At 37.4% G+C, this 21,867-nt stretch overlaps 1 protein-coding gene across 2 annotated transcripts in view; it reads right to left on the reverse strand.

Moving 5' to 3' along the window:
* The window catches only part of LOC121441131 (amine oxidase [flavin-containing] B-like), a 103,200-nt gene that overhangs the window by 21,334 nt on the left and 59,999 nt on the right, over window positions 1-21,867 (reverse strand). For both annotated transcript variants that reach the window (XM_041642264.1, XM_041642265.1), the window contains exons 4-5: window positions 3,483-3,587; window positions 2,544-2,635 (exon numbers count right to left, since the gene is read on the reverse strand). In XM_041642264.1, the coding sequence (XP_041498198.1) occupies window positions 2,544-2,635; window positions 3,483-3,587 (197 nt within the window). The remainder of the gene's footprint in view (window positions 1-2,543; window positions 2,636-3,482; window positions 3,588-21,867) is intronic.

Here is a 21,867-nt window from a genome sequence, read left to right on the forward strand (position 1 = left end):
CTTATCTATTGTTAATTACTTAAAAACTTATGATAAAATTTAATTTATAGATCTAGGGATGTGGCTTGCCCATTTTGTGTAAAGATTTGGGTTCAGTCCTGAGCATTACAGACTCCTTTAATGTCCTAATTAAAGAAATTATCAATAGCTAATAATAAAATGAATAATCATAAAATTATAAAGTAATAAAATTTATGCGAGTGTAGTCCATCTCTCCCATGAAGACAAATGTTCTTTCTGGGCAAAGACTAATGATGGTTAATTGAAGCTGTAGGTGAAGGAGAAAAACTGCATTTCTCCGTGTCAAGCAAATCCATTCTTAATCTTTTGTTTGATTTACTCTGGGAGTTTCAGCAAGAAAAAAATGAACTTTACAGCATTTAAGGGATGAAAGGTCAAGAAGTCTAGAGTAATAATGTTTTGTAATTTTGCCTTCTTTACTTTAAAAAAGATAAACATTATATTAGTTTCATTACATAAAATATATACACATTAAATGAGCTTTGATTCATAATTCATAAGATAAAAATATGAGGCAATGAGTACTTTCCATATTTCTGCCATCTAAAAGAAATTACAAGTCTAATTTTGATGTGTTCTTTTTCTACATATAGTTTTTTTCTAAAACATAATTGCATACCTAAGATCCCAATGAAAATACACTTTGCTCATCTGAACAACATTTTATAAATTATGACTAAGGAAATGACCAGCACTAGTCTTTGAATGTATGCTTGTCATTTTTTATTGTTTTTATTGAGCTATGCATTTTCTCTGCTTCCCTCCATTCCTTTCCCCTCCCCTTCAACCCTCTCCCATAGTCTCCTTGCTCCCAATTTACTTAGGAGATCCAGCCTTTTTCTACTTCCTATTTAGATTAGATCCATGTTATGTTTCTCTTAGGGTCCTTATTGTTGTCTAGGTACTCTGGGATTATGAATTGTAGGCTGATTTTCTTTGTTTTATGTCTAAAAGTCACTTATGGGTGAGTAGATATGATATTTGTCTTTCTGGGTCTGGGTTACCTCACTCAATATGATGTTCTCTACTTTGAATAAGAATAGGCTAATTGTTTTGAGCGCTGTTACCTTTAAAGTCAGCAAATGATCTCATGTACATCTTGCTTAGTAATAATTAGAAAATGCCTCAATTCTTCTTTAAATAAATATCTCAACATTCTTTCTGTGAGTTGGCCACCAAAGGTATTCACTAACTGGAGGCTGAGGTCAAGGCTGTTGAAAGAATCTCAGGTCTCTATCTACTTAGAGAAACATAACTGATTCTATTGTGAAGGTGCCTGAAAGCTCTTTGAGGACAGAAGATCAACTAGAATTTATTAAAAACATTCCATAACAGAAGTTCCAGAACAGATATAGATTATCTTATTGGAAATCTACAAACTTTATAAGTAATCATAATTCTACTACAGCAAAAATATGTCCTATTATAAATTATGTTCTCATATGAAGTTTTAAATGTCATAGATAAGTGTTCTTAAATGATACAATAACCATAAATTTTGTAACACAAATGATCAGAATGGATTGCTTTATACAATATGTGCATAATAATAATAATAATAATAATAATAATAATAATAATGAAAGCTTTGAGGCAGTCAAAATATCCAACCGAACAGTAATAGGTAAATGCATTGTACCATTCACTATTCACTAAATATATTGCAGTGAATGTCCTTTGTTTTTTATAATGCATATTATAAATAATTTTATTTTCAGAGTTGGGATTGTATATCTCACCATTAATAATCTATGAAAGCCCACTTTTCTTTTTTAAAATTACTACACCGCTTGGCCAATAGCTTAGGCTTCTTATTAACGAACTCTTACATGTTAAATTAACCCATTCCTATTAATTTGTATTTTATCACAAGGCTTGTGGTTTACAGGTAAAGTTCCCAGAAAGTCGAGTTTTCTATGTGTTTAATATTATTTTTTAAACAACTACGTATTCTTCTACAACATGATTTTCAAACTTTCTAGTTTATCCCATCTTTTGGATACCTTTTATTTCATCTAATCAGTCTTCGATTATTAGAGTTTCAGATCCTCCCTGAGGAGTGGATGGGCAGTGGGGTGGGGGGAGCAGAAGGAGGGGAGGGAGAGGGATTTGTATGTAAAATTTTGTATTGTATTGTATTATAAAAGGTGTTTCAAATGCTTGTGCTCTCTACACTTAACCACCAGTGAGGAATACAAAACTATCCCTATGTCAACAATATCAGAGACTATTAAACCACTGGACTTTAAAATGTTCTAAGAAAAAAAATGGCTGATTCTGGTTTGTTCTGAGGACTTCATAGGGGAAATAGCAGCTTGGTGGCACAAAACTACATTGAAGAAGTAAAAATATCTGTATTTAGAGGAAGAATTTGTTTCAGGATCTTTCATCTATTTCCTTACTCAGTGGTATGGTTTTCGACATAAAGCAGACACTTGATTGCGTCCTGTCTGTTAAATGGCATACCAAATAAACCCCAAGGATTTTCACAATAAATGCTTTTGCCCAATGGGAAATCTTACTTAGTCCAGCAGATCTTATCTAGCAATTCTTTCATTGACATGTAGTCCCACTCTTCTGCAAGGGGTGCCTTCCAAGGAGCATCACTGGGAATCTACATTGAGATGCATTAAAGAAGAAAGAATGACAATTTTCCATTCAACTAACTATTTGTACAACATTAAAGGATCTAACTCAAAGAAGAAAAAATTGAAAATTTTATTTTCCAAGTGCCCCTAATAGTTTCTCAAATAGCATAAATCTGTCTGTGTAACTCTTCTGTCACAAATCTATAGCACTCAATTTATAGTAACTTTCCTTTAGAAATAAGATATTTATCTTATAAAATATATCTACAATAAAATTTATTGTACCATGAACAGCAATATATTAGCAATAACAAAACAATGTTTATAACAATGTATTATAATGATCTATGTGATTGTTGTGTTTCTGGAGTTTTCTCTTTAATAATTTCCAACTGCAGTTGGCCATAGATAATTACAATCATGGAAACTGAAGCTACAGGTAAGAAAAATTAAGTTAATAGCTTACAGATATCACTCACAAATTCAACTCTTTAACTTGAATGAAAGAACTGCAGCTAACCATCTGGAAATCAGTTTTCAGTTAAAGCTTCCATGTGTTTATTTGGGAGCTGCAAGTTTGGGTGTGATGGATAATCAAATAACTGTCTATGTCCTGGGGGATTTTCTAAATCCCAGAAAGGCTTCAGGCTTCATACTTCTCAACTTGCTCAATAAGTGTATACAAATAGCAGTATTTTTGATAGCTCATTCTTTTAAACATTAGAAACAAATTAGTTCATTTATTTTACTGATGTGTATTGATTGCTAGTATGTGCTGGGTACTATGTTATGCATGTGGGATGACCAATACTTTGTACCTTCTTTCTTCTGAAGAATAATGAAAAATACATATGCAGCTTTAGGAAGTGTTACCTCATCACCCATCTCGTCCATTGTCCTCCAGAGGTTGTTATGATCTAGGTAGGTAATTGGATTCCATACTGCTGGGAATGGGCCTCTGAAGGGGTATGATTTTCCCTGTGAAATATAAAAATTTAGAAGAAAACATTTAAAACAGTGTAAATCTTGTTAAATCTGCTACGTTGGCGTTTTTGAAAATTATTTATTTTATTTTATGGGCACTGATGTTTTGTCATGGGTGTCAGTTTCCCTGGAATGGAATTACAGGCATCTGTGAGTAGCCAAGTGGGAGCTGGGAATTGAACATAGGTCCTCTGGAAGAGCAGTCAGTCAGTCAAGGACCTTCTTATGAGTGAGTAGTAGCAATCTGGATGAACAAATTGGCAAACAAAGAACATACCAAGAACACCATGCTGAAGAATACACGTGCATTTCTTATGCATGAATTTGCTCAGTCCTCAGGGCCTTACATCTAAGCATATAATGATTTAGTTCAACTGTATTCATAAAAGCAAGTATGCTTTTAGAAGATGAGGGAAAGTTTCTTATAAACACAGGAAAGAGCTATTGTTGGATGACTCATTTAAAAAAATCTCAAAATTTTAAGCTTCAAGGAATAATCAAGAGAGGAAGGAAATGGAAGTTTATAAGACCGCACAACCAAAGGCACTGCAAGAAATTTGGAGCTCAGGTTTGGCTATGGTATAAACAATCCTGCAATTATAACTGTTTTGAGTACTGTCCAAGACAGCCTGTCCTTCTGAAGAAATCATGAAAAGACATCAGAGTAACTCCAGCTCACAAAGCACCAAGTTCCAAAGTCTAATTCTGGATAGCATTTTTGTTTTGTCCTCAAAATAGCCCTGTGATGTAGCATGGTAATTTTTTAACGTACTGTGGGTTAAAAAGATAGAGCACAAATAATGACTGCTTTGAAATATTACAAATGTCAGGTGAAAGCTACTGGACTTTCCATTTACTCTACAGTAGCTGTGTAGGTCAAAACTGTGTACATGTGTGTACTCATGTGTACCAATGTGCATGTGCATGTGTGGAAAGAGAATGGGGACTATCTGGCAATTGTCAGGAAATAATCATTAGTCTATATATAGACTGTTGACTAATACCAAAATCTCTATGATCAAAGAAAGTTAAATGAGTTTTCCAAAATAAGCACTATAAAGCATCAGAGGGATTAAGGTATTTGGGAGAAAGGTACATTTTCCTCTGAGCTCCCCAAACAGAACAGTGAAGTAGATTTATAGGCAAATAGATGGTAGAAGTCCACAACAGCCCCAAGCTCTTTGAAAGATACTTCAGGGAATGTGGAAAACTGTGAGGAGGTAGGGAAGGTTGAATAGCAAAGATTATTAACTATGCTTGGTTTAAGTGTCACACACAGTTAAGCACATATGCATACACACACACTATTGTAAAATTTCTAGATGACAAGGAAGTTATGACACTTAGATATTTATGGTGCACAGTATTACTCTGTAGTAGAATACTTGCCTATCGTATACTGGGTTTGATCCCTAAAATTACAGGATGCAAAATTAAAACAAAGTAATCATTTATGGTTTTCATCAAGCAAAAATTAATCATCATTATAAGTATTTCAACATGTTTATTTCACCCATTTATTCATTTATACATTTGATGATTGAAGTATAGGTATCTTATCTAAGCAATTACTTTCTTGCTAGTTTTTAGCCTATTTTATATCCTAAACATGTTGTATGCCATTTCTTAAACCTTGTCAACCATATTTTTCTTGATAAATAGATTATATTTCATTATGTATGGAGACTAACCATAGTCAAACTGAGCTTAAAGGATTCTGCAGGGTTTCTGAAATGAACAGGGTAGAATTAGCTGTCTCCATTTTCCAACCATACATCCATATGATGGAATTTTTTTATATATTCCATCCCAAACAACATGTTTCAATGAATTAAATGTTAATAAAGGTACAATAACCCAGCTATTTTCCATGGAGCAGGATGCAAACAAGTTATGTAAAAATGTAAATACATGCTATCCACTCATATTTTTCATTTTAAAAAAAATTCTTAACTTTTTCTCATACAATATAATTTGAGCCTATTATATTTCCTCCTCCAATTTTCTAGATCCTCTCAACCTCCCTAACTGCCCAACTTTATTCTCTCTTTCCCTCTCTCTGTCAATAAAATCCCCCAAGCCAAAAACTGAAAAATGAACAACAACAAAAAGCTCACAAAATGGGGAAAATTACTTAACCAAACCCACTCAGAAATTTGAGTGCCTGCCCTGGAGTGTGGTTGATATTCCCACACAGATTTTCTTCCTTTGCAAGCAGATGTTAATTGGATACAGCTTCTTGGTTAGGGGTGAGACCCTGTGTTCACTCTCTCCTCCTAGTACTGGAATCCCATTTGCTTGAACCTGTGCAGGTCTTATGTGTGTTGTCATCGTGTCCTTGTATGCACATGCGTCAGTCCTGTTATATCTGGAAGACCCTGCTTCCTTTGTGTCACCCATGACCTCCAGATCTTACATCGTTCTTCATACTCACCTTGAGGCGACAGGTTTGGTTAAAAACATCCCATTTAGGGTTGAGTGCTTCAAAGTCTCTCACCCTCTACACACTGTTGAGTTCTAGGCCTCTGTGCTACTTACAACCTTCTGCAAAAAGCTTCTCTTAAGAAGGTTGAGTGAGGCTTTGATGTATGCATATAGCAATATGTCATTAGGAGTCATTTTCTTGTTATTTTTTCTTTCGCAGAATAATAGTAGTAGGCTTTCCCCTAAGGCACATGACCTATGTAGTATCAGGTTCTTGGCCACTTTAGCAGGGTCATGTATGGGCTGCATCTCATGGAGGAGGCCTGAGTATAATTTTAGAAAGTACCTTGTTACTTCCCTGTTTCTGTTACTATTATACCAGTATATCTTGTATGCTGGTCACTGTTATAGGTCTCAGGGTTTGTAGCAGGGTGATACCAATGATAATTTTCTTACCCTGGTAGTGTGCACAGTACACAACAGCACCATAAGTCCTATTCAATAGTGGTGAAGCTTCTGGCTGGGTGCCAGCTCAATATCTCCATGTTAGATGACAAAAATCAGCTATATCTTCAGCACCAGGATTTGGAAAGTAACCAGTTGCTTTGTCAATAGTCTGTGATGTTTTGGGGATCCATAAAACCCCTTTGGCCAATGACTGATCAAGATGTAACCTATTCCTATCATGATGTAACCCATATAAATATGTATTTTATATATACATAAAACATACATAAATATATGTATAAACAAACAGTTTGTAATAGAGTTATTGTGGTGACTTTAAGTGGATTAATAAATAGAGAATTCTGTTTCAATTTCTAATATAGCAGTTATAGAGCCAGAAAAACAAAAGCCAGTTGAGATTCTCGATAGTTTTAAAAAATACAAAAGTATGACATAATTTGGAATAGAACCTCATGACAAGAGATAAAAGATGGCTTTTAAGAAGATAACAGAGCAGATTCAAAGTGGCTCTGAAATGTGATAGTCCTATGATTAAAGGGAGTTCTATGATTAAAGGAAAATGGGTAAAGATTTGCAAACTTCAGTTCTCTCTCTTTTTTTAAAGATTTATTTATTTTTTTATGTCTATTTATATGCATAGCCCATAGAAGCAGATTTACAGACAATTATAAACCACCATGAAGGTATCCTCTGCAAGAATAGCAAATGCTCTTAACTGCTGAGGTATCTCTCCAGGCTCAGTTAATTTTATTGTATTGTGTATGCATATACGTGTATGTATGTATGTATGTATGTATGTATGTAGTGGGACTGGAGCTGTAACTGCAAACCACCGGCATAGTAGGCAGGTGTTGTACATGGAGCTATTGCAAACTCTTGTTCTCTTAACTTGAGGATCAGAATTACAATCTGTTTCTCACCTGTGTGTGACAGGAAGCACTGAAGGTTATACACAGCACAAAGGATATGTACATACTAAATGACAGTGGCTGAGGGTTGTGTAGCATGATAAACTGTCATCTAAGTTATCTTATAAAACTATTCCAGGTTCTGTTAAGCTTATTTATTTTATGCATATGAATGCTCTATTTGCATGTATGACTTTATGTCAGAAGAGGGCATCAGATTTCACTAGAGGTGGTTGTGAGCGGCCATGTGGTTGCTAGAAATTGAACTCAGGACCTTTGGAAGAGTAGCACATGCTTTTAACTGTTGAGTCATCTCTCCAGCCTACCATTTCATGTTTTAAAAGTAATCTTCTTTGGGTTAATTCTGAGAGTCTGAATTCTGGGTATGAAGGATTAGATCAAATTTTATGGCAAACTTTGTGAAAGGAAGAAAAGAATTTGATATTCATATGGCTTTATTTTGGAGCCTGTAAAGATTTGCCAGGCATTGGAAAACCATTTGAACTCTGCCTTCTGGAGCCTCTACTTTAGAGAAGAAGGTTTGTTTGGTGACACTAGAGTCAGTATCAAGGACCTGTGGGTCCTTCCCCATTTCCTTATCTTTGTTCTGGAGGGCCAGGCCTCATATTTCTATCAACTTTCCATTGCCTTCTTGTTGTCAATTCTAATGTCAGTCACTACCAGCAGGAGTAAGTGGCTTCATTCTTCTTAGATCAGTCTCCTAAAGGATGGACAAAATGTCACCTCAAATGTTCATGGGAACCTTGCCTTCTTGGCCTTGGAAGCCTAGGATAGTTATTTGTCTTTCTATGGTATTGGCACGTTTATACATATCAATTAGGCTATTCTTAGGACATACCCATTTAAAGGATCAAGCTTTCTTTCCTTTTGATCTATAGTTTCAGTGTGAGAGAAGAGAAACATAATCTTTCCCATGGGGTAAGACCTGCAAACTGTACAGGAAAAAATATTTTTCTTCCTCTGTTGACATGCTGGCTTTGCTGACCGAATTCATATTTATTAACACCCAACCAGACACTGAGATTCTCTTTTGATAGGATCAACACATAGAGTAGATGTGGTTTTTAAAATCTGCCATCAGCTTCCCAGCATATAAAAAGACTGACATTGCTTAAGTAGGGAAAGATGGGAAAGATAGAGCTGCAAAAAGCAGGTCAGGCACTATAGAAATAATAGTGATAACCATGACAACAGCTAACATGGGGCTTTCTCTGCACAGGCCTCTTAACTGGACTTAACCCAAGTTTTGTGCACTTCACAATGACTCTAGGAGACAGGCACAATATTGACTATTAGATATAGCAAAACAGAGCCAGAGAGATGTGAAACAATTATTTGGTATTCTCATAACTAAGTAGCAGCAAGATTTTAATTAACGTAATCAAAGGCCAATGCCTTTGATCATGAACTTCTCAACATTTTAACTATTTAGTACAGCTTGACAGGTATGAGCTAATAGTTTTGAGTAAATTATTTAGTTTAATTTTTATATCAACTCAGGGAATAACAGTATATAAATAGGGTGTTCCATTTTGAAGATCAGTCCCAAGGATGGGCTTAGTAATTTGTCCAAGGTTGTGTAGTTTATATGTGGTAGGATCAGAATAAACTTGTGATTTATGCATCTTTTTTTATGTCAGTGCTGAGGATAGAACCCAGGTCCTGGAGCATGCCAAGTAAACCTCTACTATTGAGCTACATCTCCAGGTCCTGGAGCATGCCAAGTAAACCTCTACTATTGAGCTACATCTCCAGTCCTCAAACTCATTTTGAAAGTTTTCATGGTGCATGACTGACATATTGATAAAATGCTTATAAGAGTAATAGAGTTCAGGAGTCTGATCGTGAGCAACATCTCAGGTGATTTATAGAAGGTCTCTGGGGGAATTTAATCCAGAAATCACTTCAGATTCTTACATGCCAGGCAGGAGTTAATGATCAGCTGAATGACTGGCCAGATCATTTCTATGCTGTTTTTCCTCTTTCAGCAAAATTCCAGTCCAACTCTTGCTCAAATGGTTGTCACACCAACTTCATTTGCCCAATAAGAATGCCCAATGTTCCTGGCAGTGTTGCAGGTGCTGGATAAGTAGCAGACAAAAATCCCTTCTCTTTCACAAGTTTCTATTCTAGTAGGTGCTCAGGAAATAAATGAACCAAAAGGACCATGTAGTGGATTAGAAAGGAAAACACTATGAAGTCAACAAGAGTAAGGAGGACAAACAGGAAGTTCTGGCAGCTTGGGGTTGGGTGCAATTTTCAATAAGGTGGTGAGAGATGTCCCTGAGGGAATGTTGAGATGGGGGAATTATGTGACTGCACTGAGGTAGAGTGCTCCAGTAAGCACAGATTCTGAGACGGAAGGACGGATGGAGTAAAGTACAGGGCACAGAAAGAAGCTAGCCCAGCTCTCCTTTTTTCCTCCAACAGAAATGTTCCCATGCTCTCTGTAACAAATCCAAGTTTGTTGAAAAACTGATTTTCAAGGTGGCCAGAAGATGGTGAATGTCAAAAAAACAGTGGTTGCCTTTGCACTTGGACAGGCACCTACCCTGATTTTAGTGGGACATTTTGACGGCATCTTTCAGCCAATATTCTTTACCTTCTCATATCCAGTGGGAGATGCAAACAACATACCAGGCCTAGATCTTAAGATTCAGTTTCATGAAGAGGTCTCCAAAAATTATCTTGCCAAAACCAGTGTTTGCCCAGAATATTCATTTGGGTCCCTACCATACTTGTTCATGCTATTTTGATATTGTTGTCTGGATGCTGACTCTCTTCTGTCTCCAGACACTTAAGGATCATTTCTATGCTGTTTTTCCTCTTTCAGCAAAATTCCAGTCCAACTCTTGCTCAAATGGTTGTCACACCAACTTCATTTGCCCAATAAGAATGCCCAATGTTCCTGGCAGTGTTGCAGGTGCTGGATAAGTAGCAGAGAAAAATCCCTTCTCTTTCACAAGTTTCTATTCTAGTAGGTGCTCAGGAAATAAATGAACCAAAAGGACCATGTAGTGGATTAGAAAGGAAAACACTATGAAGTCAACAAGAGTAAGCAATATATTCAGCTGAAGATCGATAATCATTGAAGACAGGGATGGATGGATCCGGTAGGTGGAAGATGAATGACTGGTTGAGTATAATTCTGCAGAAGAGGAATCTTTCAGCATCTAAGGCAGCAGAATGACTTTTGTAAACAAAATTACAATTTCTCAGGGAGCATGACTGAGTGGAAAAACACTTGCCTACCCTGTGAGAGTTCTTGAATATGACCTTCACCATCATTCCCCAAATTTACTTTTTTTCTGAAAAAAATTTTAAAGCAGACGGCTGAACATTGTAACTACTTCTCAAAGGAACTTCTCGTGTCATTTTTGCCTGCGGTATCTGTTTAGAATACACCTGCTGAGGAAGGCAAGGCAAGTCTGAGTTCCACAGGAAGGAGTCTTAAATTAGACTGCTGACTTCAGAGAATAAGATTGTGTTCCCAAGGGATACCCTGAATCCTTTGATGCTTGAATCAGACACTTCCAGTCCTATCACGTAGCAAACCACCAAGACAGACTGCCAATACTGAGAGGCTGTTTCAAAGCAGAATAATGGTCACAGATACAAACCACTTTCCTGTGCCACCTTTTCACTCTTTTTCATTTGTAAAGACTTAAATGTTTATTTGATCAAATGGCATAGGCATAAAATATTTTAATAAATATCATCTCTTTGTTTAGACCATGTAGTTTTTTAGAATCCCCAATATATGAAGCAACAAGCACCATTTTAACAACTTGCGGAGTAATCTAGCCCTGGATAATGTGCTTTTCAACAATAAAGACAGCAAATTAACAGTGTTAGACTGTTCAGGTGAAATTAGTGGCTAAAAACCAAAACAAAACAAAACCGACTACAAAATCAAAATATCAAAGACAGTAAGAAATTTAAAACCTTAGAGAAATGGCTCTTACCCTTTTCAGGGACAAGGACTCCAGTGAAAATCTGTTCAAGGCCATGAAATCTCATTAGGACACTGAACACACACACACACACACACACACACACACACACACACGAGAGTGAGAGAGGAAGAGATATTATTCTGCATCAAATACTAAGGGAAAGGTGCTTGAAGCTCATTTGTGTTCTACTAAGCCCCACTTTTGACCCCTTAGAATTCAGATCATATTCATAACTGTGAGCTAGAGGTATAAATGTGAGAGAGTGGTTGTGAAGAACACATGAAATCCCAGGATCTAGCCTCAGAACTTCTGCAAATAAGAAGTCATAAAGAACCAGAAATCACTAGGTGGTAGTGGTTCATACCATTAATATCAGCACTCGGGGGTGGGAGGGCAGAGTCAGGCAAACCTCTGTGAGTTGGAGGCCAGCCTGGTCTACAGAGTGAGTTTCAGGACAGTTGGGGTTACAAAAAGAAAGCTAGTCTCTAAAATCAAAACAAAGCATAAATGAAATGAGACAAACAAACAAGTAGAACCCAGGCAAAATCAATCAACAGTGGCTGAGGTCAGCACAGTGGTTATGCTAGGACCAAGATGAAGAGTCTGAAGAAGTATGAAGAGGTTTCTGGGGAATGCCAGCACTCTGTTTCCAGTTCTGCATGCTATATTCTTGGGGTTTGAACATTAATCAAACTTCTCACTTACATTTTGTCTTCTTTTCTGTGTGTATGTTGTATATTTGCAGAAGTCCACATACTTTGAATAGGTTGAAACCCACTGACTTGTTCCAGTTTAGTGGATGAGTTATATGATATCTGAATTACTATCAGTGGAACTATTGCCGAGGGGGGTCAGAATCTGATGAAACAGGTCTGGAATCTCTTTTAAAGTACCCATTCATTGACCACTGGATTAGAAAAGGTTTTCAGCTTTCATTTTCATTCATCCTGTTGTGAAGGATCTTGTTCAACCTCATGCCCTAGGATAGCCATCAGGCCACTAGCCAGGGTGCTTGACCATGAAAGAGATGTTCAGTATTCATATTGGTTGTAGGCAGCTGCCTCAGAAAGAAAAGGGAGTTTTAAATTGTATTCCTATTGGGATCCCAGTGGCACTGGCAATGGTCCCCATTGTCTATGGCACAGGCATTGCATATGTACCATGCCAGGCTGTTGGTGCTAAGGTTACCTTGAGAAAATAGTTCTATGTTCTGAGGGTCTGCAATGGGCTGATCATGTGTTTGAGGTCTCCCAGTAGAAGATTCTTATTTCTTAAGTTTCATGGAAGCTAAGAGGCTTCCACATCCTTGGCAATGGTCATCAGTGAGTCTAGGATCTTCCAGTCTGTTATCTCTTCCTTATAAGGGCTCTCTTTCTCTCCATTTCTCTCTCTCAATTACCCCCTCTTTTTCTCTCTATCTTCTCTCTCCCCTTCTCCTGAAATGGCTTTATTGAGAAATATGTGAATTTTATTGATCCATTCTGCTTCTCCCTAACATCCCCACACCAACTTCACTCTTCCTGCCTTACAATATTTATCCAACTGCTATGTAAAATCATAGATTACCTGAAATAAGTTGCTTAGATGAAAAAAATCACCCTTGGTTCATCTACAGTTTCCCAGCCTCACATGCAATCAGTTCTACATTTCAAATATATCAAAAAGGCAGACACTTCTCAGCTTTTTCCCTTTGAGTACCCAGATCAAGGCCACTATCAGCTTTGACCTATGATACTGTATTAGCTTTCAAAAATTCTCTCCCACTTTCTACTGTTAGTGCCAAGAGTTTCCAAGAATATCCATTCTAGAACACATACTGAAATTTAGCTTCCACCGTAGTGGTATTCAGGGGTGGTGTCTTAGTTGAGCATGGTGGTGCATATCTATGCCTCCAGCACATAGGTAAAGTAAATATAGGAGGATCACTACAAGTCTGAGTCTGATCTTAAGACCAGCCAGGGACACCAGTGAAACGTTCTCTCATAAGTATAAAAGAAAGAAAAGGAAGAAGGAGGAGGGAAAAAGAGGAAGAAGAGAACTTGAACTTTTAAGCTGTGATTAGGCCAATGGAAGTGGGTTGGAAATAGCAATAGTGAGTTCTGATCAAAAGGATGAGTTCATTTTTATTTTTTTCTGTCTCATGCGTGCTTGCTTCTCCTTCTGCTGTGCCTTAATGTAGCACAGAGACTATCACTTCATGCTGGTGTCATTTCCCTGGACTCCTCACACTGTGGAAGTAAAAGCCAAATACCCTTCTATTCTGTATAAATGCCCCAGTCTGCAATACCCTGTTACCACAGCATGAACTAGACAAAGACAGTGTGATATGATTAGTAAGCCTTTGGAGAAGCAGCTTGCCCACTATCTCCCAGTTAACAAGTTGGTTTCAAATTCAAATTTGATTAAAGTCATGCTACCTTTCAAGGGGTCTGAAAAAGCATGGGATGAAACCGGACTTGCTGAACATAGCAGACAATGAGGACTACTGAGAACTCAAGAACAATGGCAATGGGTTTTTGATCCTACTGCACGTACTGGATTTGGGGGAGCCTAGGCAGTTTGGATGCTCACCTTACTATACCTGGATGGAGGTGGGTGGTCCTTGGACTTCCCACAGGTCAGGGAACCCTGATTGCTCTTCGAGCTGATGAGGGAGGGGGACTTGATCGGGGGAGGGGGAGGGAAATGGGAGGCAGTGGCGGGGAGGAGGCAGAAATCTTTAATAAATAAATAAATTAAAAAAAAGAATCATACACATCAAGGAATAATTATCCAACTGAAGCTAACACCAGGCCTGGAAAGTGACCTTAGTGACAGCGCACTTGCTTAGTGTGCACAGTGTTCAGGGTTCCACCCGCAACATGAACCTAAAAGCTCACATCACATTTTACTAAGTGATGAAGAGGATGCACTTGGTCTTACTGATAGGATTGGACAGGTGTAGGCGAAATATTATCCAGTGCTACTTGTAATGTACTATTTCTTCTTGTGTAAAGTTAAAAAAGTATTAATGACAAACTGTTAAAAAAGCATGACACAGCATTCTGTAGATATAGAGATAAAATAGGACATAGCACCAAGCTCAAGGAGCTCTGAAGTCTAGGCAGAAGGGCAGTTTATACAAACAGAATTGTGATGCTCTATTTGGTCTGGTTTCATAGCTTGACCTTCACATCTAACTCTGAAACCAGATAACAGAGAAAGCAAAGTCATTACTAAATGAAGTTTGGCCTGGAACTATTGGAGTTTACTTCTCAAGAGTTCAGTCATGGCTACTTTAACGAGCTCTTCCAGGACGTCCCTCATTCCTGAAACTTCCAGGAGTGCTTCTGGTAGGCAATTCTGCTTCTTAGCTCTCTGCAGAGGTTTTTCTCCAGTTGCTGAAAATCCATTTTGCAAGCCATGTTGCATCCTCTGGGTAGCTCACTTCCAGTGACTGGGGAATGTGAAGGTACAGAGGCTTTGGGATCACTCAGGAAAGTTCTGCAACCTCATCCCGTCCTCAGACTTCCTTGCATGGTCAGCTGAGATCTGCATTGCAGTCACATAAGAAGTCTGACTTCTTTCACTCACTCTGCTACTTCTGCTTCTCTCTCCTCTTCATAGCTATTACTCCCCAAAGCCCTCCCTAACAAGACTCCTATACTTGAACTTGGTTTTCCTTCTCTTCACCTGCCATTCATCGGTACTGGGACAGCAGGAAGTTAGCAATGCCTTTAGAAATCTCCATCCCATGGATCTGGGATAGCTCAGACCACATTAGACACTTTGGGAACCAGGCCTATTGGGACCTCATTTTAGTTGTCTAAGAGACTTTCTGCAGAGGTACAAACCAAGATGACAATTCACTTTTACGAGTTAGAAGATTCCTTCTAGGAAGTTTGATGCCTTAAAATAAGATCTACATGTCAAAGTATGCATTGATCACAGAAAAAAAGTCTGGGTGGCGCCCACAGGAGCTTTGCTGCTGTGAACATTTATTATTAGTATGGAAATTGTGTTGATTTAAGGGATATTAAGAAATAAGAAAATTTGGGACAATAACATAAGTCCAGGACAGGTCCTGATTAAAAGATCATGCTGAAGTTTTGCAGAGAAATTATGCTGGATAAACCTGGAAATGATATTGTGTCTGAGATGAAAAGGATATCTCAGACCTATCTGCCTATGTGAAAGAATTATTTTCAGGAGAGTGTCTAAAAAGTTCACTATTTTTGATTGATGTTTCTGCTTTGAAAAATATCACTGTTTCAAAAGAGCAGTCACAACAAGAAAAAAGTGAAATGAGAAGCAAAGTTTGTGCTATCTTACTATAAAAAAAACGCTCAAGGCAATCAAGCTATATATAGAAAAGATTTCTTATTCTCAGAGTTGGGGAGACTTCAGTACAGGGTCAATCAAACCTGTGTTGAGACAGCAGTTATGGCAGAAATGTGTGGTTGAATAGAATCAAACACATCGTGGCTATAGGGGGAGTAAAATAAATGAAGAGGAGCTGGGATCCAGCTATATCCTTCAAATGCCCACTCAAATGTCTGAAAGACCGCTTGATACATGCCATCTATTAAGGCCTCTCCTACTGTGCAGTTTCTATACAAAATTTATATATTAAAGGCTTCAATTCCTTAGAAGCAATGTTCAGGGATTGGGTTTTTGAAAGTTATTGGATCATGAAAGCTCTAATTTCATCAATGGGTCAATTCACTGATAAATTTGCACTTTGATGACCTTGCTTGGGTTGAAGAGAAACTTAGAAAGTGGGGCTGGATGGAGGAAGTAGTTCACTGGGACAGGTGATAGATGAGTAAATATTGTGTCTAGCTTCTTTCTCTTGAAGTATCTCAGCTTTCAGGCCACCATGATTTAAAACACTTTACTGTGGCACATGCTCTCTGTGATGATATTCTACCTTATCTGGTATGGTAATGCCTAGAGACCTTTATTATCATTTTCAACTATCTCACACATTTCTTCTTTAAGCTTCTATGAATTTTGCTCAGAAAGTCTGTCATTATACTAATATTTATTTGATCAGTATCTTTTGGAACCACTAAAAATTATATTTAAAATTTGACAACATCCCAAATGCCATTCTTATGTGCTGTTCCAACTTAGAAATTATTTAGTGATGTTACCTCATATAATGACCTTGAATTCCAAGGTAGGTCACAGGGTATAACTAACTTCTGCAGACTTTCACGATCTTTCAGCAGTTGCCATCATATGATATAAAAAGGCAGGCTAGTCTAAGAATAATTTCAAAGTGGTCTTCTTCAAAATTATTGAATGACTTCTGAGCACATCCCTTCTTCACAGGCATTGTGCTGGTTAGTTTTATGTCAACTGGACACAAGTTAGAGTCATCTGAAAGGAAGGAACCTCAATAGAGAAAATGCCTCCATAAAATCTGACTGTGAGGCATTTTCTTAGTGATTCATGCAGGAAGGCTCAGTGGTGTCACCATGGGCTAGTGGTCCCAAGTTCTCTAAAAAAAAAAAAAGCAGGCTTAGCCGGGCGGTGGTGGCGCACGCCTGTAATCCCAGCACTTGGGAGGCAGAGACAGGCGGATCTCTGTGAGTTCGAGGCCAGCCTGGTCTACCAAGGGAGTTCCAGGACAGGCTCCAAAGCTACAGAGAAACCCTGTCTCGAAAAACCAAAAAAAAAAAAGCAGGCTTAACAAGCCATGATGCATGCACAAAATCAGTAAAGAACACCCCTCCATGGCCTCTGCACCAGCTCCTGCCTCTAAGTTTTTGCCCTGTTCATGTTCCTGTCCTGACTTCTTCAGTGGTGAAGTGGAAGTAGAAGTGGAAGCCAAATAAACCCTTGCCTCCCCACCTTGCTTTGGCCATGGTGTTTCATCACAGCAATTAGTCAATAATCCCACTAACACAGGTACAGACATCAATTTGTACAGCTTCAGAGAAGGAGTACAGAGTGGGATCCCCAGACTCCTTACATTACCAGTGAATGAGAGGAAATAACAAAACCTATTGTAATGATGCAAACTTTTTACACATGCTGAATTTCACATGTATGAGAAACTCAGAGTTTCAATCCCCATTGAAATATAAGACAATCATATTTCAGTGGCTTATTGTTTAAATTCCTTCACGATGAAAGAGGACAAGCTCTTTGAAGGAAAGATTATGTATTCCTTTTCTAAATATGTCCAAAGGAAAGAACAGAATGGTGGCTGGTGGGACTCTTCACCCATGAAAAAGATATATGTAAACATGTACATGTATTTAACAGATACAGAAGCATAGAGAATTCACTGGCACCTGTAGGAACTGCCGTAAAATTTTGCTTTGGAAACAAAAGTCAGCCAGGTATAGTGGCACACGCCTGTAATTCCAGCACTTATGAGGAAGAGGCAGACAGAGTTCTGTGAGTTCAAGGCCAGCTTGATCTACACTGAGAATTTAAAGGTAACTAGAACTACATACACACAGAAACCCTATCTCAGAAAGAAGAAAGAAAATGAGAGTCAGATCGCATTACTTCTATCCTTCAAACCTTTGAGAGGCTTCCCACACCACCCACCATACAGGCCAAAGTTTTTAAGTAGTGTAGTCAACTCTCTATGTATGCAAGTTCCACATCTGTGTGGAGGGTGTCAATCAATCACAGAGGTGAGCACTTTTAAATCACAACTGTACTGAATTATAAATAAGGTTTTGTTTCTTGTCATAATTCAGTATAAGTATTTGTATACTATTTCCACTGATAAAGTATTCTACATCATCTAGAGACTGTTTAAAGCATATAAGAGGATGTGGATACATTATATACAATCCATTTTAGGGACTTGGGCATCAGTGGATTATGATATTCATATAGGAAGATCATTCTATAATTGATTCCCTGCATATGTCAAAGGTCAACAATATACTTTCCTTACATGACTTTAGTGGTTAACACAATGTAAATATCCTATAAATAATTGTACTATTGTATTGAGTATTATAAGTATTCTAGTATCAACCGCCATGGGTCATCATGATAAATGTAATTACCTACTCACTGGGTCCTCCATCATCCAGGTGTGATAGCTCTCAGGCTTTACATCAAAGTGCTAGAACCTGTGCATACTGTGCTTAATAACTATGTTCTGGAAAAGATTCCAAGCTTGACATTGTCAATGAAATATTGATACCATGCAAATCCTACAGATGACAGCAAGATTTTTTGTTTTGTTTTGCTTTGCTTTGCTTGAGAATGGTTTAAAAGCAAGCAATTGTTTCTTTTTCTCAACTCTTTCTTAACTTCTCTTCTCTGAGTACACAGGCTTCTTACTCTCCCCAAACATTTGTCACATGCCAGCATCCAGGCTTCGAATTTGTCATTCATCCCCTCTGGCTGGAATATTTTAGTCCAGACAACCATGTTTTCTTCTTTTGCCTCTTTGAGGTTTGTTTGAATTGTTAACAACTTGGTGATGCTCTCTCTGCATTCCCTACTGAGCATCACATTCCCCTCCCCCATTCTCTTCAGTCTCTGCTGCCTCCTAACTCATATAGAATGCCTGGGTGTCCGTGAGTGCACACACATATATGCTAACCTTTTACACACTGTTTTCACTATATGTTACTCTTAATATGGTATTATCTTATGCATGTTTATAGGCATTTATAACATCTGGCTGAAAATTCAAATCCTTAATCATTAATTGTTGTTGCAATGGGAAAATAATGAAATTAAAGCCAAAGTCTTTTGCATAATTCAACAACTTGATGCATAACTGAATTTTAACTCCAAAATACACTTGAAAAATCAACTCAAAGGCTCATTAGAGTTAAGAGTTATCAAATTAAGTGGCAACTTTAAAAAAAACTCTTTAGACAAATGTGAGTTTTTGGTATATCTACATTAAATTATGAATGTTCATATTTCATACCATTTTTCATTTTACACTTAAGCTTTTTCTTTCTAAAGTGCTAGGATTAGAATTTAGAGTCTTGAACATGCTAGGTACATCACCACTACATGCATATTTTAATGCCTTCTAATAATTTTTATGTATTTTATTGATTAATTGCTTGTCTTTACTTGTTAACAGAAAAACTCCATGAGGATAGATGGTTTGACATATTTTGTTCATCTGTGTATTTGCAATTTATTTATAACTTAAATGTCCAGGAAGAAGATAGCATTTACTTGTGAGATTTGGAGGAGAACTGTAGTCTAAATGTTAAACTAAACAACCTATATAGTTCCTTGACATCTTGTAGTGCTAGATTTTTTGTGACTTGAATATTGCAGTTGTCTCCAAAGAGCAATGCCAAGTCAAGATCTGCCTAAACATGCTCTGAAAGGAACAGGCTTACAGAAAGACAGAGACACATTCTTTCTACTATTTGTGCAAGAATCAATTACTTATACTCTACTAAGTATCATGTTCCGGTGAAAATTCTGGAGGTATAGCAATGGATGAAATATTAATGATAATATTTGCATGAAATATATATAATAAAATATACATAAGGACAAATATATAAAAAATTTAACAATATGGTTGCCTAAATACAACCTGCATAGTGATAACATCAATTGACACGTCAAAATGTATGGAGGAAATCTCAGAATGTCTCATTCCTAGATGAAGAGCTACAGACAATCAATGGTTGCTAAAAGAGGGAGGAACATTCTTTCCAGGGACAAGATCTGATAACTTATCCAATTCCAAGTGGTCATCTCTAAAGATATGTACATAGGAAGAACATTAAAGGTGTTCAGCATGTTCTATTTCTGTATTCACATGTGTACACACACAACAACAACAATTAAAGAAAAGAGCCTGAAGGAGTGGGAAGCATGGGAAGAGTTTGAGGGAGAGAATGTGGTAGAAGTTATACAAATACAGTAGAATTGTGTAAAACTCTTTAAAATTAATAATGAAATAAATGTTTAAGTATGTAAAGGATGGTTAAGTTTAGTGGGTAAAGGCACTTGCTTAATAGGCCAGGTGACCTAAGTTTGATTCCCGGGGGGCCAATGATGGATAGAAAGAACTGACTTCCACAACAACCTCTTATCTCCACATACATACTGTGGCATGTACACAAATATATACATATATACATCCCTCTAGACAAATATAAATTAATATTTTTCTTTAAAAGAGAGAAATATTTATGTGGAAACACACATATTTTTAAATTTTGGTTCTTGCCTACTGGAACTTGTACCAAGAGAGAGCAGATGAGAGACAAATATGTGTATTTATGTAGGTGTGTGTGTGTATGTGTGTATATATGTGTGTGTGTATACACAAATATATTTATATGTATATACACATGTGTATACATTTATATGTATGTATATACACACATATATTTATCTTCAGTTTTTTCTGTTTTTAGCCTCATCTACTTTTTTATTTATGTGCATGCTCCATGTGCTTGCAGTGCCCATAGAAGCCAGAAGAGGGAGAGAGATCCCTTGAAACTAGAAATACAGGTAGTTATGACCCAGAACCTAACCAAGTCCTCTGCAACTGTTGAGATCACTATTAATAATGGAGCCATCTTTCCTGGTCCCTATTTCAAGTTTTTTAAAATGCCACATAATGACAAAACAATAAAGCAGAAAAGACATGTTAGTCAGTTTTTTGTCATTGTGGCAAATACCAGAAACTGAAGGTGGAAAGACGGTTTTGTCTCACAGTTTAAGAGGTTTTTGTCCATGGCTGACTCCATTGCTTCTTGGTCTGTGCTGAGGCAGAGCATCATTATAAAAGAAAACTGTTCATCCTCTGTTGTCCAAGAAGTGGGGGTAGGATGGCAAAGTTTCTCTTTCTATAGTATACCCCTAGAGAATTGCTTCCTTCCCTTAGACTCCACCTCCTAAGTTTTCCACTACCTATCAAAATAGTATCATCAATTTGGTGTCAAGCCTTCAACACCTGAACCTGTGGTGGAACTTTATATATAATATATATTGTCAAGGGATAACTTGAAGATACAAAATACAAGCTAAGCTAGAAGAGGCTCCTCCTTAGGATCACCAGGGAAAACCTTTCCAAGTAGAGGAAGTAACAAGTGCATTGGGGTAATCCATTTCTGCTTAGAGAAACAACTCCACAATTAACTGGCTTTACAACATCAATTTAATTATATCTCCCAGCTTCTATGTGGGTTAACTGGACACAGCTGTTTGGTTGTTGCTCATGAAGCTGTGTCAGATAGTGGTGTGGCTAGAGTCTTTTGAAGGCTGGCTCAGCTTGGGCATACAGGATAGCTTCATTCCTGACTCTACTACCATGATAGTGAAAACTCAAAGGCTGTATTCAATTGGAACAGATAATTAGGATGCCTACCTGAAGCCTCCCTAGCTTGGCACCTTCAGACTATTTGGATTTTTCTCATGATCTATATAATTCAAAGCTCTAAGAGTGAGTATTCTAGAGAGAAGTGGAATCTTCCACTTTCCTAAGGCTTGTGCCCAAATTGAAACAGTATGACTTTTGTCAGGACTTTCTAGCAGTAACAGAGT

The sequence above is a fragment of the Microtus oregoni genome, unplaced genomic scaffold (assembly GCF_018167655.1).
Source record: "Microtus oregoni isolate MIOR12 unplaced genomic scaffold, Mior012 000073F_ref0000255, whole genome shotgun sequence".
In the NCBI taxonomy this organism is placed as follows: Eukaryota; Metazoa; Chordata; class Mammalia; order Rodentia; family Cricetidae; genus Microtus; species Microtus oregoni.